This window comes from Molossus molossus, unplaced genomic scaffold (genome assembly GCF_014108415.1).
Source record: "Molossus molossus isolate mMolMol1 unplaced genomic scaffold, mMolMol1.p scaffold_m16_p_20, whole genome shotgun sequence".
Lineage (NCBI taxonomy): Eukaryota > Metazoa > Chordata > Mammalia > Chiroptera > Molossidae > Molossus > Molossus molossus.
This window is the reverse complement of record NW_023425356.1, coordinates 21109620-21130319: the sequence shown is the minus strand read 5'-3', so window position 1 is coordinate 21130319 and position 20700 is coordinate 21109620. Positions and strand designations below refer to the sequence as shown.

Sequence of the window (20700 nt, the reverse complement as noted above, 5' to 3'; positions counted from 1 at the left end):
GACATGCCTGCACAGTTAAACTAAATAGTAAACAAGGCAGTAGAGCCGGAAGGATACTTGGTGGCATGTGATGTTTTGTGATAGTTGACTGCTTTTTAAAGTCTCTGACTTGACACTAGAGAGTCTGTGGGGAGTTCTTTCCTGAGCTGTAAAACTGAGAGGGTCCGCTGAGCCAACTCATAATGAGCTTAAGCAACACAACTCAGTTCTTTAAAGAGCCGCACTAAATTGACCCACCGAGCCACCATAGGGACTGTCTGCGGACCTGGGCGCGTGTATTCAACTCGTGGATTCGTTAAGGCATGAGGGACCCGCACCATGTGACCAGTAATGGCCTTCCGATTGGCTTTACTCCTTTCAGGGCCTCCCTCCCCCCTACATTAAGTGGGATGGAACGGTAGGCTTGGCGCATGCGCAGTGCCTGGGTTTCGCTGGCCACCAGGAGTGGAGCGCTGGGGTTGGGAGATAAACAGGCTGTGGCTAGGAGTAGGGGGAGAGGGCGTTCGCTCTGCTGGGATATCTCACGCCCCCTTATTGCTTTAGGTGTGGTTTGGTCCGGACGCGGGGTCCCAGCCGCCGGCTTGAGCCTACTCCATTGTGAAAGGGAAAAGCAGCTCCGGCGGAAAGCGGTTAAAGTTGTGGAGAGGGTGCGAGACGTGGATTGTCCCCATGCCAGCCAAGTGGTGCGGCCCTGGGCTGGTCCGGGAGCCTGCCCGCCGTGTCTGAGAGAGAGAGGCTTCAGAGAGGGCGGGAAGGTGGCCGTCAGAACGCAGATTCTGTGAAGAGAGGTGGCGAAGATTCGACTCCGAGAAGAGGAAGAGCCCGAATGAAAAGGAGTGAGGCCGCTGAGGGGGAGGGGGCTGCCAAGATGGCGTCGGCCTCTGGGCAGTCGGCGGTCGGGTTTTCATCCGTGGATCCCGCGGCTCCTGCTTGCACATCGTCTTCAGGTAACCAGGGCGGGTCGTGGACATGGGGCTGATGACGGCTGTGCGGTGGGAGCTAGAGCGAGACCTGGCAGGGCACTTGTAGCTGGGGATGTCCGAAGAGTTGCCGGTAAAGAGAACAGAGGGTTGGGCTTTTAAATTGCAGGGCTTTCTGAGTGGGCAGGGGAGTCTGAGGAAAAGATGGATTCGATTGAGAAAAGGGAAGCTGTCAAAAACGCTGGCTGTTTTGGAGGAGACCGAGTTGAGGACTTTAAGAAGTAGGGTCAGGAAGGGGTGGAGACTGACGATGGGGGTAGGAGGGAACAGCAGAGAAACCGAAGGGAGTAGGGAAGAGTAAAGTAAATGGAGATCTTATAAATAGAGAGGAATTACTTAGTGTGAGAGGCAGGCAGAATCCAAGTTGATTGTGGGGTTAATTGAAAATGTGGGAAATAAGCCATGGGACTTAAACGGAATGAAACAGTGGTGGGACGCTTTTGATAGCTGGGGAGTTTAGGGAATTGGGGTTTTGTTGGGGGTGGGAGTTGATGGAGACATCTTTTCCCTTGGAGAATGCGTCATTCCTTTTCACTTCGTGTCCCCGCCCTTACCGCCTCCCTCCCCCGTCCCCGCATGCTGGAACAAACACAAATTTGATCAAACAGCCTCCCTTGATGACACCTATCTTTAGACTGACCAACTTTGGGAAGGAATGGGTAGTATTGAAGGGAGTCTGAAGAATGTGGAAAATTAGGTTTAAAATACCCCGAAAAAATATAAGGAGAAGGTGGAATGGAGTCTTGAGTTGCACAAAGGCTGAGGGGAGTGATGTTGGGAATTAGACCTGAGTAGGATGGGGGAGGGGGTGGCTTTGAGTGCTGTGGGGGAATATTGCATAATAGGAAATGATCTGGAAGAATGCTTAGGCCATCAGGAAATTGGCACTTGGAGAATGGAGCCAGGCACTTAATAACTTAAAGTAGTTGGAAACTATTGAAGATTGAGAGAGGTCTGAGGAGCCCACAAGAAAAACAACAGATTGTGTGTAGGAGGGAAAATGTGTGGTGTTGGGATGTGTATGGTGGGAGTTTGAGTCAGAAACTCTTGTAGAGCTTACATCAGAAATGTCTTGTGTTCCATAGTGGCTGTTGCCTCGACAGTGAACAGGATGGGCCACCAGATGTTGGATGCTTTACTTGAGATGCTGACATTTCCTTAGACCTGAGATTGAATCCTTGCCATTTTGAATTGGTTAAATATGTAGAGGGTTCCACCTTTCATATTCCGGCTCAGATGAGCTAATACTAGTCACAAATATCTTCTTCATAAGCTGCAGTTTTATTTATGTACATCTATTTTTAGTTCCTTGAGAGGTGATTTTTGCCTTTCCTGTAAAAGCATTAGAGAGCCAAACAACTCATGTTGCATCTAAGCATGAAGAAAGATCAGGTAAAAATGACAGTTTTTTTATATATCAGGTCTTTAATTTAAGACATCTTTACCCCCTCCTCCAATGGAAGAAAGAAGAATGGTCATGTGTAGTCCATAAACTTCTTAACTACTAAGTCAGGTATTTATATATATATTTTTTTTTAATTTATTTTTTTAGAGAGAGAGGAAGGGAGAGAGATGGAAACATTGATGTGAGAGAGAAACATCTATCGGAAGTCTCCTGCATGCCCCCTACTGGACGTCAATCCCTCATGCTAGGCATGAGTCCTGATGGGGAATCGAACTGGGACCTTTCAGTCCATGGGACCGGTACTCAGTCCACTGAGCCACACCATCTGGGCAAGTCAGGTATTTTCTCTGTTAGAAACTGGGTTAATTTTTTTTTAAACCAGGTTAATCTTAAAAGCCATGTTTTTATATCCCAAAATTTGACTCAGCCTCCAGCTCATGGAAGTATTGGACAGGTGGACAGATTTAAGAGTAAAAGGAAGGATTTATTTGTCACTTACTGATACATCTTCCTCCTCTTCCATCTCTGTTGGTCCTGTCTTTTTTTTATTACTTATTTACTTATTAAGGATTTGAGGGAGAGGGAGAAAGAGAAAAAACATCGATTTATTGTTCCACTTATTTATACCTTCATTGGTTGATTCTTGTGTGTGGCCTGACCACGGATCAGACCCACAACCTTGGCATAGTGGGATGACACTCTAACCAACTGATCTACCTGTCCAAGTCAATCCTGTCTTTTTAACTTTTTTGTTAATCCTCACCCAAGGATATTTTCCCACTGATTTTTAGATAGAGTGGAAGGGAGGGAGAGAAACATTGATGTGACAGACACATTGATTGGTTACCTCCCACATCCAGATCGAACCTGCAACCCAGGTACATGCCTTTGATTGGGAATCAAACCCAAAATCCTCTGGTCTGTAGCCAAAGCTCTAACCTCTGAGGCAAATCAGTCAGAGCAAGTCCTGTTGTTTTGAGATGTCACTATTTGATATTTTTGTATGTTTTTATGTTTTCTGGCAGATCCTAAGGCTAGTAATTCAGATCATGTAAATGTTTTTTCCTATAGTGTTTTCACCAGAAAGTCAAATACTAGTTTCAGTTGACTTGACAGAACCTTGACTACTATATTGATATCTGAAGTCAAGGTATAAAAATGTCCAAAATGAATAGCTTTAGAGTCCTTTTTTTTAATCTTCACCCAAGGACATTTTTCCATTTTTTGTTCAGATAGAGTGGGAGGGAGGGGGGGAGAGAGAGAGAGAGAAACATTGACTGAAAGGGACACATCAAGTGGTTGCCACCCACACAACCCAAGCAGGGCCTAGGACAAACTTCAACCGAGGTACGTGCCAAACCGCCCAGGGCTAGAGTCCTTTTTTATTCTGTTTCTTACACCTACCTTTTCTGCTTCTTTGGCAAAAAATGAAACAGTTGGATTAAGAAATTAAGAAAAATTCAGCCCTGGCTGGTTTGGCTCAGCGGTTAGAGTGTCGGCCTGTGGACCAGAGAGTCCCAGGTTCCATTCCCCCTAAGGGCACGTACCTCAGTTGCAGTTTGTCCCAGGCCCTGGTTGGGGTTGTGTGGGTGGCATCCAATTGATGTATGTCTCTCACATCGATGTTTCTCTCTCTCTCTTCACCCCTCTCTCCCTCCTGCTCTATCTGAAGATAAATGCAAAAAATGTCCTCGGGTGAGGATAAAAAAAGAAATTACGAAAAATTCTGTTCGTAAATATTCCTGAAAACATGGGATTATTAAGTGGAAGTACACAATGTTGACTTTTTTGTGTATCTGCATTTTCACTTAGGTTTGGGCTTTCACTTAGGTTTGTGCTTAGTAAATTTAATTTAATAAAATATTGAAGAGTATAGGATGTGTGATTCTGATGCAAAAGAGGCTGTTAAGAATCGGTTTATTTGTGATTAGAGGAGAGTGGTGCTCTGTCTGGATGGTACTTGGAGAGATGGGATATTGGCAGGAATAAGTGATGGTTTATGATTTCCTAAATTGTTAAAACCTAGAAGGCTAGCCCTGGCTGGTTTAGCTCAGCGGTTAGAGCGTCGGCCTGCAATCCAGAGAGACTTGGGTTTGGTTCCTGCTAAGGGCACGTACCTAACTATGTTGCACTTTGTCCCTGGCCATGGTTGGGTCGTGCATGTGGCAGCCACTCGATGTGTACCTTTCACGTCGATGTTTCTCTCTCTCTCTCTTCCTCTCCCTCCCGCTCTGTCTAAACAGAAAATGAAAAAATGTCATCGGGTGAGGATAAAAAAAAAATCTAGAAGGCTAGCTTTGTAGAAATTCAAAGTAGGGTGTGTGTGTGTGTGTGTGTGTGTGTGTGTGTGTGTGTGTGTTAACCATCTTAAAACCAGTTTATTCTTAGATGTTTAGCTGTACTCACTTAAATTTTGGTGAAACTCTGAATCCTAAAACTAAAAGCAAGATTCTCTGGCAGTGTTGGAAATGGATACAAAATAGCATCAGGAATCAGGGCAGAATGACTGATGTTTTATTTTTATGTTTTATCCTCACCCGAGGACACTTTTTTGCATTTATCTTCGGATAGAGCGGGAGGAAGAGATAGAAACATCGACATGAGACAGACACATCGAGTGGTTGCTACCCACACGACCCCAACCGGGGCCGGAGACAAACTGCAGCCGAAGTATGTGCCCTTAGCGGGAACCGAACCCGGGACTCTCTGGTCCGCGGACTAACGCTCTAACCACTGGGCCAAACCGACCAGGGCATGACTGATGTTTTAAATAAGCCACTCATAACCTTTGGAGGCTTAAAATCTTTGGCATTCAAATTAGGAAGTATAGGTGATTTGAAACAGTTGTTTCCTGCCAGTATTAAGCCCCTGTCTAGGTGATTTTTGCCATTAAGCCAGAGCTGGTCTTTTATATTAATGACAAGTGAAATACCAAGGGTAGAGCAAACCATAAGCTCTGAGCAACGTTTGACATCTTTTCCCATTGGAGTAATTACCATGTTTGGATTTTGGAGGAAGCAGTTATAAATGAATATCAGCTTACAGCAGCTATCCTCATGTTCTTGACCTTAACTTACACTTTGGTTGTTAATAAAAGGTGATGCAGTTTGCCATCTAGTCTCAGCTGTTTGGTGAGTAAAGGGAATTTATTCCTTTGTTCCCCATCCTCATTATTTGGACAGTGGCAGCACCATGTAAAAATAAAATCAGCCCTGCCTGGCCAGTGTGGCTCAGCAGCTGAGTGTTGACCCATGCACCAAGAAGTCGCCAGTTCGATTCCCAGTAAGGGCACAATGCCCTGGTTGTAGGCCAAATCCCCAGTGGGGAGCATGCAGGAGGCAGCCAATCAATATTCTCTCTCATTGATGTTTCTGTCTCTCTCTCCTTCCTGTCTCTCTCAAATCAATAAAGAAAAAAAATAGCCGTGGCCAGTTTTGCTCAGTGGTTAGAGCATCAGCCCACGGTCCAGAGAGACCCGGGTTCGGTTCCTGCTAAGGGCACGTACCTCAGTTGCAGTTTGTCCCCGGCCCCAGTTGGGGTCGTGTGGGTGGCAACCACTCAATATGTCTCTCTCACATCGATGTTTCTCTCTCTTTTTCCTCCCTCTCTCCCTGCCGCTCTGTCTGAAGATAAATGCAAAAATGTCCTCTGGTGAGGATAAAAAAGAAAAAGAAAAAGGAAAGAAAATCAGCCCTGATAAAGTGCCATTGACAGTGTGACCATCTAGTTTGACTAGTCTATCAAGAACTTGAAATTCAGCCACTGAAGGCAGTAAAATGTTTCTGTTTTAGAGACTTGATTTGAAGTTAGTGGAGGAGTTAGAAAGTGAAGTTAGAATGCTAAGGTGTACACAGCTCCCCTGAAATAAGAGCTGTGTGATAAAATCACATGTGACTCCCCAAGAAAAATAACTGGAAACCTTAGAAGATCGTGAACGTGTAACTCCTTTTGCTTAAGACCAGAACATTGCTGAAATTATCATCCTTTACATATATGATTTTATCATAAGCACAGTGATTTGGAGGAGAGTTTACAGCTTTCTTGACTTTTTCTTAACTACTGAGGGAAACCTCAGAGGACACAGGATTGAAGCATTTTGCTTAGGACCTTGATTCTAGTGGTTTTTCCTTCCCAGCGAGGCTCCACCAGTAAATTATGCTGTAATCTGATAACTCCAAATGGTAGGGATTTTGTTGAGGGCTTTCTTTTGGGGGGGGGGGGGCGTCTTTTTTCTTTGTGTACAGTGTAAGCTGTTTGTAGGCTGATCCTGTTCCCTTCAATTCTTCTATGCTAGTGAAAAGTAATACAATTTAATCCAGTTTACTGGAGTAACTAAAGTGAAATTTGGGAATATAGAGATAGAGCAGAATATCATGTAGTCAAAATATCACTAAGTACCATTTATAAAGAGGAAGAAATTTTTCTGTTTGGTTTCTTCTTAGAGGACTTTGACCACCCTAACCCCTCCTACCCTCCTTCCCCCGTTGGTAGATTTCTGCCAGAAAACTGACATCAGAATGTCATTATTTTTTGTCTTTCTTTTTTCTTTTTTTAAATATGTTTTTATTGATTTTTTTTAGAGAGAGAGAGATAGAAACATCAATGTGAGGGAGAAACATGGATCAGCTGCCTCCTGCACATCCCCAACTGGGAATCGCACCTGCAGCCCAGGCATGTATCCTGGCCAGGAATGGAACCTGGACCTCTCAGTCCATGGGACGATGCTCAATCCACTGAGCCACACTGGCTGGGCTTGTCTTTCTTTTTTAATTTTTTTTTTTTTTTTATCCTCACCCGAGGACATTTTTTCATAGTTTGTTCAGATAGAGTGGGAGGGAGGGAGAGAGAGAGAGAGAGAAACATTGACATGAAAGGGACACATCGAATAGTTGCCACCCACACGACCCAACCAGGGCCGGGGGCAAACTGCAACTGAGGTACGTACCCTTAGCAGAAACCGAACCCGGGTCTCTCTGGACCACAGGCTGACGTTCTAACTGCTGAGCCACATCGGCCAGGGCTTGTCTTTCTTTTTTAAATCCTCACCCAAGAACATTGATTTTTAGAGAGAGGGGAAGGAAGAGAGACAGACAGACAGACAGACACAGACATCAATCTATGTGAGAGAGAACCACTAAACACTGATCATTTGCCTCCCACATGCACCCTGACCCAGCTGGGGACCAGGGTTGGGGATTGAGCCCACAACCTAGGCATGTGCCTTGACCAGGGAATTGAACCTCTGACCTTTTGGTGTATGGGTCACAACTGAGCCACACGGCCAGGGTGGAATGTCAGTTTTTGATTAACCATTTCTGGCATTACTGCTTAAGCCTCTGAATATCAAAATAAGTATGTTTGCTTATTAATTTCTGTGTGCTGTTCTAGGTTGATATTAAACTCTTCTGATTAATGACTTTGCTCAAATATGTGCTAGCTACAAGCTATTACATAGTTTATCAGCCTATTTTTCTTTGATAATATAATGGAAGCTATAGCCTGTGAAGTGAACAACAGAGATAACAATAGGCTAAAGACAGAACTGGAAAGAAGGAAGGTGGTTATTTTCTCTCTTTTTTTTATCCTCACCCGAGGACATTTTTCCATTTTTTGTACAGATAGAGTGGGAGGGAGAGAGAGGAAGAGAGAGAGAGAGAGAAACATCGATGTGAAAGGAACACATCGAGTGGCTGCCACCTGCACGACCAACCAGGGCTGGGGACAAACTGCAACCGAGGTACATGCCCTTAGCGGAAACCGAACCCGGTTCTCTCCGGACCGCAGGCCAACGTATTTTCTCATTTAAGCTGCATAGTTCTTAGGATTTGGGGATATTATTTGACATAAAGCAACAAGACCAAAGTTGTCCTTTTCCTCTTCTCTCTTTCTTCTTTTTTACTGGTTATATTTTCTTGATCAGGGATAAAAATGTACTTCAGGAAGTATGCTTGTTTTCTAATAGCCTAGCAGAGGGAATTTGTGTCTTTTTTCCAAACCTCAGCCCACCATTCAGTCTTAGAGAGTGGACTGATGGTGTTTCCTGAAGAAAACTCCTAGCCCATTTCCCTTATTGCACTTCACTTCTCCACCCTTTCCTATTAAAAGAGAGCAGTGTTTAGTTTCTACATTTGTGTTGATCCTGTTTTATTGATATCTCTTAAGAGCTTCTTACTGTTTTTTTTTTTAAAAAAAAACATGTTTTTATTGATTATTTTAGGGAGAGAGAGATAGAAACATTGATGTGAGAGAGAAACATCGATTGGCTGGCTGCCTCCTCCACACCCCCTACTGGGGATTGAGCTCACAGTCTGGGCATGTGCCCTGATCTGGAATCGAACCAGGACCTCGCAGTCCATGGGATGACACTCAATCCACTGAGCCACACCGGCTGGGCTATTTTTTTTTCTTTTTTTTAAATAGGTTTTTATTGATTTTTTATGGAGAGAGGTAAAAATATCGATTGGCTGCCTCCTGCACAACCCCTACTAGGGATCAAGCCACAACCCAGGCATGTGCCCTGATGGGGAATGGAACTGGGACCACTCAGTCTGTGGGATGACACTTAATCCACTGAGCCATTGTTTCTTTTAACTGTTTTCTGGTGAAGTGAACTTTGATTTTCAAGTCCTCCATCTTTTTAAACTTTTTCTCCAATCATTTTTTTTTCCCTCTCTCCTGTGAAATTCAATTCTATTCATTTGTAATGCCTGTATACAATATGTATTAATTGATAAACATCTGATTCTTGGAAAGTCTCCTTATTGCTGCAGTCTGAGAAAGATTTTGACAGAAAGAGAGGAGGGCAGGTTCCTAGTAGAATTCAGTATATCTTATTATTTGCCTTGTATTCTTAACTGAGCATTTGGGAATTAATCCAGAATAAGCACTGTCTCAAAGAATCAGTGACGTTGATGGGGAGTGGGCTAAGGGAAGGTAAGCGGGGAAGTTAGGAGAGAATGGGAAGAGGTTTTTATTTTAGGATATACATATAATTAACTGGACTAGAGTATATTAGCTTACTTGTGCACAGTGTAGGTAAACAAGGCTGGGAAGATTCAAGTTTTCATTGACAAGACCAGTAGAAAAGAGATGGCAGAGACTTCCTTGCATTGGGATTGGGGAATGGGTGCATTTTGTGGGCAATTAATTCTCATTGTGTGTGTGTAATATATTTTTGTTGATTTTTAGAGCGAAAGGAAGGGATAGGAAAGAGAGATAAAAACTTTGGCTGCCTTTTGCATGTCCCCCACTGGGGATCGAGCCCATAACCCAGGCAGGTGCCCTGACCGGGAATCAAACTGGTGACCTCTTGGTGCATGGGACTATTCTCAGTCCACTGAGAGCCACACTGGCTGGGCTCATTATGATATTATTAAAGTTAGACTTTCTCTGCTGAAACATATACATTCCAATCCAGCAAGACATATTGCTTTTTCAAGATAGAGCCAGGTTTGGAAATAGACTTATGCAGTGGCAATCTGTCAAATCTCAGTTACTTCTCTGTCACAGATGGCTTATCCAGGAGATTTTGTTTGCTTGCTTTTTATTTCTTTATTGATTTTAGAGAAAGAGGAAGGGAGAAGGAGAAACAGAAACATTGATGAGAGAGAATATCGGTTGGCTGTCTCCTGCATGCCCCCCAGTAGGGATTGGGCCCACAACCTGGGCATGTGACCTGACCGGGAATTGAACGGGTGGCCTCATGGGTCAGGGCTCAACCACTGAGCCACACCAGCTGGGCCAGGGGACTGTTTTTTTTAAAGAAGGACTTGGGCCCTAGCCAGTTTTCCAGTTTTGCTCAGTGGTTAGAGTGTCAGCCTGCGGTCCAGAGAGATCCAGGTTTGGTTCCCGCTAAGGGCATGTACCTTGGGTGCAGTTTTTCCCTGGCCCTGCCTGGTTGGGTTGTGTGGGTGGCAGCCACTCGATGTGTTCCTTCCACGTTGATGTCTCTCTCTCTCTTTCTCTTTCTCTCTCTCTCTCTTCCTCTTCCTCTCTCACCCTCCTGCTCTGTTTGAAAAGAAAAAAAAAAAAAAGGAAAAATGTCCTCAGGTGAGGATTGAAAAAACAAACAAACAAGGACTTGGGCCCTGGCTGCTTTGGCTCTGAGGTTAGAGTGTTGACCCTAGGACCAATGAGTCACAGGTTCTATTCCGGTCAAGGGCACATACCTCGGTTGCAGTTCGGTCCCCATCCCTATTTGGGGTCGTGGGGGGAGGTAACCAATCGATGATGTGTCTCTCTCACTTCGATGTTTCTCTCTCTCCCTCCCACTCTAGTGGAAGATAAATGGAAAAATATCCTTGGGTGAGGATTTTAAAAAAAGAAGGAGGACTTGGATTTTTGTCAAAACCAAAGTTTTAGTGCCAGGAGATGAGGCCTGAGGACCATAAATTTGCCCTGTAGAAGTAGAAGCAAACGTTTATCACTAGAGAAATATGGACAGATACTATAATTTTACTTTCTTATTTTCCAAATGATGAAACTGAAGTTCAGAAAGATTGTTACTAGTTGCAAAGATGTTGCATAAAGACTGTATTAGTAAATTTGTGGCTTATTCCTTGCTACTTTGTTGACTCTTAGCCCAGGTGATTCCAGGACTGGTGGATCTAACTGCTTTCCAGCTTTTAATTTCCAGTAGCGTCCTTGCCTTTCTGACTTTTTCCTAGAAGATCCTTAGGAAAAATTGACACTTGCTAGGAAACAAAATTTAGCTTTTCTCTGAGATGTGGCTTGGTTTCCTTTTTTGGTTAATCCTTACCCAAGGATATTTTTTTATTATTATTATTTTTTTTTGAGAGAGAGAGAGTGGAAGGGAGGAAGAGAGAGAGAGAGAGAAACGTTGATGTAAGAGAGACACATTGATTGGTTACCTCCTGCACAATCCCGACTGGGACTGGGGATCGAACCTGCAACGTAACATGTGCCCTTGACCAGGAATCGAACCCAAGCCCCTTTGGGCTGCAGGCCGATGTTCTAAGTGCTAAGCCAAATTGGCCAGGGCATGGGCTTGGTTTCTTTCTTTCTTTTTTTTTGGTACATGCCCCTAGTGGGAACTGAATCTGGGACTCTTTGGTCCGCAGGCCAACACTCCACCCGTGGAGCCAAACCGGCCAGGGCTGGGCTTGGTTTCTTTTTTTTTCTCTTATCCTCACCCGAGGACATTTTTCCATTTTTTGTTCAGATAGAGTGGGAGGAAGAGGAAGAAAGAGAGAGAAACATCGATGTGAAAGAGAGACATCGAGTGGCTGCCACCTGCACGACCAACCAGGGCCGGGGACAAACTGCAACCGAGGTACATGCCCTTAGCGGGAACCGAACCCAGGCCTCTTTGGACCGCAGGTCAACGCTCTAACCGCTGAGCCAAACTGGCCAGGGCTGGGCTTGGTTTCTTAATTGGCATGGTTTAGTCCTTATTGAGGGTATAGTAATGGGTTTTTTTGTTTGTTTGTTTTTTTAAGCACTGTCTCTCTCTTTTTAAATATGTCTTTATTGATTTTTTTGAGAGAGAGAGAGAGGAAGGGAAAGAGAGATAGAAACATCGAAGTGAGAGAGAGACATCGATTGGCTCCCTCCTGCACACCACCCACTGGGGATCGAGCTTGCAACCCAGGCATGTGCCCTGACTGGGAATTGAACTGGTACCTCTCAGTCCATGGAATGATGCTCAATCCACTGAGCCACACCAGCTAGGTGCTATCTCTTGTAGTTGTGTGCTCAGCAGTATTTCCCATGAAGCATACTGTCATTTTAGATGATTTCTGAGTATTTTCATTTGGAGACTATATTGTGCCTTCTACCTGCTAGGGTATACAGTAGTTAAAATGACTTTCACTATATCAAGTTGAGAGGACCAGAGAGATTGCTTCAGATTGTCCAGCAGACAACTTGGCTGATTTTGTGTGTGTGTGTGTGTGTGTGTGTGCGTGTGTGTGTGTTTTGTTTTTATCTTTTAAAGCCTCTGGCTCTCAATCTTATCAACCAAGAAACCCCCTAAGAGTTAGCATTTTGGTTCTGAAAAGCCTGCTTGTCTCTCTGTGCTGTATGTAGAAATTATTGACACATTTATTCATTTATTTATTTTTTATCCTCACCCAAGGACATTTTTCCATTTTTTGTTCAGATAGAGTGGGAGGGAGAGAGAGAGAGAGAAACATCGACGTGGAAGGGACACATCGAGTGGTTGCCACCCACATGACCCAATCAAGGCTGGGGACAAACTGCAACCAAGGTATGTGCCCTTAACAGGAACCGAACCAGGGTCTCTCTGGTCTACACGCTGATGCTTTAACCACTGAGCCAAACCAGCCAGGGTGACACATTTATATAGTAGTATTGGTAGCTCATTGAGTTGGGTCTCTGGGATTGCTTTTCTATGACCTGCTCAGGCACAATTCCAGTTGTCTGAGGAATGCACATCCAGTCAGCTTCTAGTATCCCTAAATTATATGTGTACTTCAAACACTGAAGTCAGTTACACACCGCCTCTTAGTTTCTCATCTGGTGGATGATGTCATCTCATCTCCGACGGAAATACTTTTGCTCTGAAAGTTCCGGGAGAGGCTCTGGTATTAAGGCCAACTCTGTTTTGTTCCACACACTGGGTGAGAGACTTTATTTTTTTGGAGCTATTTACTCTGAAAATACCTTTGTTTCAGTGATCTTTTTCTCCCTTTTTTAACATTTATCTTCAGATAGAGCAGGAGGGAGAGAGGGAAGAAGAGAGAGAGAGAAAAACATTGATGTGAGAGACACACATCAAGTGGCTGCCACCCACACGACCCCAACCGGGGCTGGGGACAAATTGCAACTGAGGTATGTGCCCTTAGTGGGAACCGAACCCAGGCCTCTCTGGTCCATGAGCTGATGCTCTAACCACTGAACTAAACCAGCCTGGGCTTTTCAATGATCTCTTTTAAGGCCAACCATCTCCCCCTCTGAAGTTTGCCTTTTTCATACTTTGCAGAATCATATTGATGGCTTTTCTCTTCCTCTACATTTTTTTTTTTTTTTTTTTTTTTTTTTTTTTTTTTATCCTCACCCGAGGACATTTTTCGATATTTTGTTCAGATAGGGAGAGAGAGAGCGAGAAACATCGACGTGAAAGGGACACATCGAGTGGTTGCCACCCACACGACCCAACCAGGGCCGGGGACAAACTGCAACCGAGGTACATGCCCTTAGCGGGAACCGAACCCGGGTCTCTCTGGACCGCAGGCCGACGCTCTAACCGCTGAGCCAAACCGGCCAGGGCTTCCTCTACATTTTGAATCTTAGTTTCCAGTGGTTTAGTAGTAGCAGGCAAATTTTAACTAGTGACTAGAAACCAGGCCTCTAGTACCTTTTCACCGCAAACACAATTTAGGGTTAGGGCAAGGACCAAAATGGAATGCCTCCTTAAAACTAGTCCAGGGTTACTTAGAAAAATATTCTGACATGATGTGATGATTCACCTTTGTATTTTAGCAAGAATTGATTGAATTGTTTCCACTTTGGCACTTGACTGGTTCAACTGTTTTGAAATTATTTTAGTAACGTTAAAAATTTCCCAGCTTATTTTCATAATCCAGAGGCTAGATCTTTTATATTTTTCAAGTCTTGTCATCCAGGAGATATGCTAAAATTAGGTATGCCTCTTTTATAGGAGAAATGATACTCTGAAGGATATAAAAAATAAACCTCTTCAGCAAGAACCTCATATATGTTGATATAGATTTGTTTTAGGTTGAATAGGCATCTCAAAGTAATATGTAGTAAAGAAAGAGTGAGTATATAGGAATCATGCTTTTTTTTATCCTCACCTGAGGACATTTTTCCTTTTTTGTTCAGATAGAATGGGAGGGAGGGAGGGAAAGGAAGAGAGAGAGAGAAAAACATCACCGTGAAAGGGACACATCGAGTGGCCGCCACCTGCATGACCCAACCAGGGCCGGGGATAAACTGCAACTGAGGTATGTGCCCTTAGTGAAAACCAAACCCGGGTCTCTCTGGACCGCGGGCCGATGCTCTAACTGTTAATCCAAACTGACCAGGGCCGTGCTTTTATTTTTAATCCTCACCTGAGAACATGTTTATTGATTTTTAGAAAGAAGGGAAGAGGGGTAAGAGGGAGGTAGAGAGAGAGAGAGAGAGAAAGAAACTTCATGTGAGAGAGAAACATCGATCAGTTGCTTTCCATACACACCCCCACAGGGATCAAACCCTCAATCTAGGTATGTGCCCTGACCAGGAATAGAACCTGCAACCTTTCAGTGTACTGGGGAAGTTCCAGCAAACTGAGCTGTACCAACCAGGGCTAGGAGTCATGCTTTTAATAAAAGGGGGGGAAAAAGGTGTGTGTATACACACACACACACACACACACACACACACACACTTGCACTTTATAAAATGTTTATTGTCTTTTTAAAGAAAAAAACATGTTTTTAAGGAGTCATGGAGTCATTTATTTGTAGTTTGTGATTGTTAGCAGCATTTGAGTTATTTTCTTTGCACATTTTCCTTCTTGTTTGTCTCTGTAGCAGTATAATGTAATTGTAATGAGCTTGAGTTAATGTGTGGAGTGATGTTGATCTGTATGTGTGGGACTGTTGAGTGGTGGTTTACTGGGAAAAATGGGTTATAAAGAATAGAGAATTACAATAAAGCCACCTGTGTATATCTTTTCTTTGATTGTTCAATTATCTATGTAATTATTTGTTATAGAAAATTTATATAGATAAGGAAAAATAGAAATTTAAACTTACAAATTAACCCCATTATCCAAAATAGTCATATTTTATCACTTTGGTATATGATCTTGACCTTTTCTATGTGTGTAAATACATGTGAATTTAAAGCTAAGTATTTTTTAAAAATATGGTACTATATAATTTTTTTTTACCTTTTCTAAAAACTTGTGTCATTCTATCTATAAATATACAATAAAAATAATAGTTATATACAATTTCATTTTATTTTATTTTATTTTTTTTGGTACGTGCCCTTAGCGGGAACTGAACCCGGGACTCTCTGGTCCGCAGGCCGACACTCCAACTGCTGAGCCAAACTGGCCAGGGCATATGATTTCATTTTGTGATTACACCACAATATATACCACATCCCCTGTTAGAGTCTTTCCAATTATGGTATCTATCCAATTATAGTTACTATATACAGTGTTGCATTAGATATCTTTAAATATTCATCTTTGTCCACTTGACTATTTCCTTAATATTAATTTCAACTTCTGGGTCAATTTTTACACTTTTGTTTTTAAGGCTTTTTGCCAGATATTGCCAAATTGCCCCCTAATTGTAAAATATCCTCAAGTAAAATGGATACATATTCTTTTTTTAAAAATTAGAAGCCTGCATGCAAAGGAGTTTTTTTTTATTTATTTTATAAATAGAAAGAAACATGGATTTGTTGTTCCACTTATTTATGTATTCATTGGCTGACCCTTGTATGTGCCCTGACTGTGGACCGAACCCGCAACCTTGGCATAACAGGCCAATGCTCTAACCAAATGAGCTACCACCCTATCAGGGCTGCAAGGAGTTTTTATACTTGAAAATTGTTTGCCAATCTGAAATCACTCCAGAGAGAAATAATTTGGGTTACATATTTTGTGACCACTCTTAGAATTTTTTGCCATATAAATTGATTTTAAAGAGAGGAAGGGAGAGGGAAAGAGAGACTGTCTCCTGCATGCTGCGTGCTGGGGATCAAGCCCAAAACCTGGGCATGTGCCCTGATCAGGAGGGAATTGAACTGGTGACCTCCTGGTGCATGGGATGACGCTTAACCAACTGAGCCTCACAGACAGGGCTCCTTCTCTTGTTTTTTTGGACATTTACCTAGAACTACAAAAAAAATCATCTCACATTTCACAGTATGGTGTTGGGGATCAGGCCAGATCTTGTTCATAATTTTAAACTTTAGAGTTTTTTAAAAGATATACTTATTCTGCTGTAAGTAAATACAATCCCAGAAGTGAGTGATAACTTTCTGTTTTTCCTCATTTAGGTTTCAACTTTCTGTGCTGTGGGGTCAAGAGTAAGAGAGGTAGATCTGATGTGTATCTGTGCTGAAGAAGCATGAGCTCTGCAGTAACTAGCAGCCAATTGCTATTCCCCATAACAATTGTAGATTTTTTGTAGTGGTAGTGCATGGTCTTCTTCTGAGAAGGCTGTGGATTTCTTATAAACATAATTTACTTGAGCTTCCATTTCCCTTTGCCCTTTCCAAAAGAGATGCTATCTTAACATAGAAATATCTTTCTCACAGTTGCACAGTATAACATGAATCAGTCAACTCCCTAATCTTTTGTCTCCCTCAAAATCTTCCCATAATTTCATTTCCTTTTGTTTTATTTTATTTATTTATTTATTTATTTTAGAGAGAGGAAGTGAGAGGGAGAGAGAGAGAGAAACATTGATGAAAGACAACATCAATTGGCTGCCTCTTGCATGCCCCGCATTGGGGATTGGGCCCACAACCTGGGCATGTGTCCTGACCAGGAATCGAACCGGTGACCTCTTGGTACATAGGTCGATGCTCAACCACTGAGCCACACCAGCCCGACAATCTCAATTCTTTTTCTTTTCCCTCTCTGCTGCACCTCTCATTTCCTCTGACTCTTCCCATCTTGTAGATGGGGTTTCATATTTCACACTGATAATAATTGCTTATATTTATAGAGTATATATTATATATTAAATGCTATATATGACTTATTTAATTCTCATAACAGCCCTGTGAGGTACATGTTATTATTTCTCCACTTTGTAGATAAGATAACCAAGTCATAGAGAGTTTTAATAAACGTGTCCAGGGTTACCTAGTTAGTAACGGTGTATCTCATATTCAAACCTAGCAAACTTAGGTGTTTTGATTTCAGAGTCCACATTCCTACTCACTATGCTGCTCCCTCGCTAATCTGAAAGTCTGTGCAAACTAACTTGACTTTAAACCAGATTAAATATTTGTTGTTGAATGGGTACTGACTAAACCAGTAGTTTTCAGTGAAGGAGAGAATAATACAGAAGGGAACTTTCTCTTCTGACTTTAGCTCTCCTTAAAAAAGCAACAACATTCTGTCCTCCTGTTGCATAATAATGTGGAATTATTGATCATTCTTTCAGAAAATATTGTTCAAGTTAATGTGAATTTATGCCAAGGATTGATTGGTAACCGATTCTGCAGTAAATTCCAAGATCCCTGAAACTAAACAAAAGAGTTTGCCTGTTAGATTCCCTCTTTTTGTCCATTGCAAATTCAGTAATCATAAGCCTTATGCATTTAATCAGAGCAAGTAAGGCCCCCATATGCCAAAAGGAAAACAAATCTGAGATGAAAGGAGCTCCTTTTTTCCTTTGTTAAAGTTGTTGCAGTCTTACTGCAAAGACAAAAAGATACTTTCTGTTACTAATGAGGACCTTACTATCTGTAAAACTGTGAAACTGTTCTTTCAAGTATCAGACTTGAAAGGACAGTTTCTGCTCCTCTAGAATACTGGCATTGTGTGGTTCAGAACAAGGATAATCTCACTAGAAGAAGTGAGATCTACTATTTTTGCCAGTGACATTATGACTGTTACCAGAAGAACAGTGTTGTTATTGTTAACCTACTTAAGTGGAACTGAAGGAGGAGGACTCTGTTCTTAATCCTCTGTCAGTGAATATGAGAAATAGATTTCCTTGTCCCAAGGGAAGGGGACCTCAAGGGAAGAAGATATGTGTTCATATTGTCTATTAGTAATTCTGAGATTTATTTAATTTGTTAGAGCATTCTAGTTCCCTTGGTCTTTCTTGTCCCTTCTAGACTCTAGTTCACCAGGAAATTGAAACAAAAGATGGTTTAGAAAAAAGAGAGTTGAATTGGGGGTTAGGAATGGATTCTAATTCTGGCTTTGTCACCACCTTTGCTCTCTGATTTTGAGCACATCCTTATGCTCTGTGCTTTTATTTATAAAAAAGAGGATTAGACTAAAAATCATAAAGACCCTTTCCGAATGATGTTTTTCATAATATCAATGGTTATTGATTTGTTACCTTGAAAAGAGGCCAGTAACTTCACTTGTGGCTCAGAAGAGCTAAGTTCTCAACTCTTTCTATTTAAAAATAAACTTTCGTTAACAGCTATAGATTTCGGCCAGATTGAGCATGCCCAGGCTAGAATTAAAAAACAAAAAAACATTCAAAGTAAGTACAATTTTGGATCTCTAGGTCTTTTACATTTTCTTCTTTCTGCAGAGGAATCAGGGCTCAAAATTACTATGAGTGGCTTTGTACATTCTATTGACCTACTCAAAAATAAGTTATTTGAACGATTATTTTTTCTGACATAGCCTGTTTTTCATGGCTTTATTTTTTGCTTCCAATAGAGCAACATTAGCTAGTTGTTTACAGTGCTTCTTGGTTTAGGGCCTGTTAATAAGTAGGGGTCCTATAGTCATGAAGGAAATAAACTAGGGACATGAATTGGCAAGTTTGTATAATATAAAAACAATTTCTCTGTTAGAACTTCATCCTCGATGCTAACTTTTTTTGTTTGTTAATACTCATCCAAGGATATTTTTTCATTGATTTTTTTTTTAGCTAGAGTGGAAGGGAAGGAGGGAGAGAGAGAGAGAAACAAACAGATGTGAGGGAAACACATCTATTGGTTGCCTCCCACATGCCCTGTCCAGGGCCAGGGATCGAACCGGCAACCCAGGTACATACATGCCTTTGACTGGGAATCGAGTTCGGGACCCTTTGGTCCATGGACGAACACTCTAACTACTGAGTCAAACTGGTCAGGACTTGATGTTTACTTTTTTTTTTTAATCTTCACCTGAGAATATTTTTCCATTTATCTTCAGATAGAGCGGGAAGGAGGGAGGAGGGGAGAGAGACACATCGATTGGTTGCCACCTGCACAACCCCAACCAGGGCCAGGGCCGGATTGCAACTGAGGTACATGCCCTTGGCCAGAATTGAACCTGGGACTCTTTGGTCCGCAGGCCGACGCGCTAACTCCCGAGCCAAACCGGCCAGGGCTTGATGTTTACTTTTATTAGAGAAAATGTCTCAGAAAGTAGCCAGCTCAGGTGAATAAACTTGATTATCTAGACTTGCTTTCTTTTCTTCAACGGTATTTTTTTTGCTTAAACTTTTCATTATAAGAGATTTCACCCCGGCTGGTGTGGCTTAGTGGAGACCCATGCACCAAGAGGTCACTGGTTTGATGTTTCTATCTCTCCTTTTCTTTCTCTTTAAAATCAATAAAGAAAAAATTTTTTTTTATTTTCAGACATACGTGAAGTGTAGAGAATAGTATAATGAACCTCCATTACCCATCAGCCAGCTTCCATAGCCACATTTTGCCAATTTTGCATCTGTTATTTTCCAGTCCTGCACCTCCACCCCCTAGGATATTTTAAAGTAAACCTGGTCTTCTTGTGATTTCAGTCATAAATACTTCAGAATGTATTTCTACAGATAACTCTATTTTGGAGGGAGAGGGAGTTGCAACATTACCATGGTAGCCTTGTCACATCTACAAAATTAAAAAGGGTTATTTAATTTTTCCTCTCAAGGCCCCATCTCAGAAATCTTTTTTTTTTTTTAATCCTCACCCATCGACATTTTTGCATTTGTCTTCAGATAGAGCAGGAGGGAGAAAGGGAGGAAGAGAGAGAGAGAAACATCGATGTGAGAGAGACACATCGATTGGTTGCCACCCACAGGACCCCACCCGGGGCCGGGGACAAACTACAACCGAGGTACATGCCCTTAGCAAGAACCAAACCCAGGACTCTCTGGTCTATGGGCCGATGCTCTAACTGCTGAGCCAAACTGGCCAGGGCTTAGAAACCTTTTTTAACTTATTTTCTAATCAGCATCCAAACAAATTTCACACATTAGATTTGGTGGATTTGTCTCTTAAGTTTTTTTTTTTTTTTTTTCCTTTTATTAATTTTAGAGAGAGATGAAGGGAGAGAGAAAGAAACATCCATGAGCGAGAACATCGATTGGCATGCCCCCAACTGGGGATTAGGCCCACAACTTGGATATGTGCCCTGACTGGGAATCGAACCGGTGACCTCTTGGTGCATGGGTTGACGCCCAACCACTGAGTCATACTGGCTGGACTTAAGTTCTTAATGAAAACAGTTCCCATGCACTGTATTATTGTTTTGAGGTCCAAATGAGATATATGTTTGTAAACTTTTAAAGTGCTATAAAAATATACATTGTTTGGTTAGTGGAGAGAAATAGCCTTTCTAAAAACATATCAGCATTTTAGTTTAGTCTTATAGTCAGCATTGAGGTGAACTAGGATACTGTGGAG

The 20700-nt window shown here is 42.2% G+C and overlaps 1 protein-coding gene across 5 annotated transcripts in view; it reads left to right on the top strand.

Annotated features, from left to right (window-relative positions):
- The first annotated feature begins 431 nt into the window (after positions 1-431).
- PIP5K1A (phosphatidylinositol-4-phosphate 5-kinase type 1 alpha) overlaps positions 432-20700 on the top strand; it is a 49798-nt gene continuing 29529 nt past the window's right edge. For 4 of the 5 annotated variants that reach the window (XM_036271931.1, XM_036271935.1, XM_036271934.1 and 1 more), the window contains exon 1: positions 432-947. In XM_036271931.1, the coding sequence (XP_036127824.1) occupies positions 827-947 (121 nt within the window). In that variant the 5' untranslated portion in view covers positions 432-826. The remainder of the gene's footprint in view (positions 948-20700) is intronic. The other variant, XM_036271933.1, reaches the window with a different exon arrangement.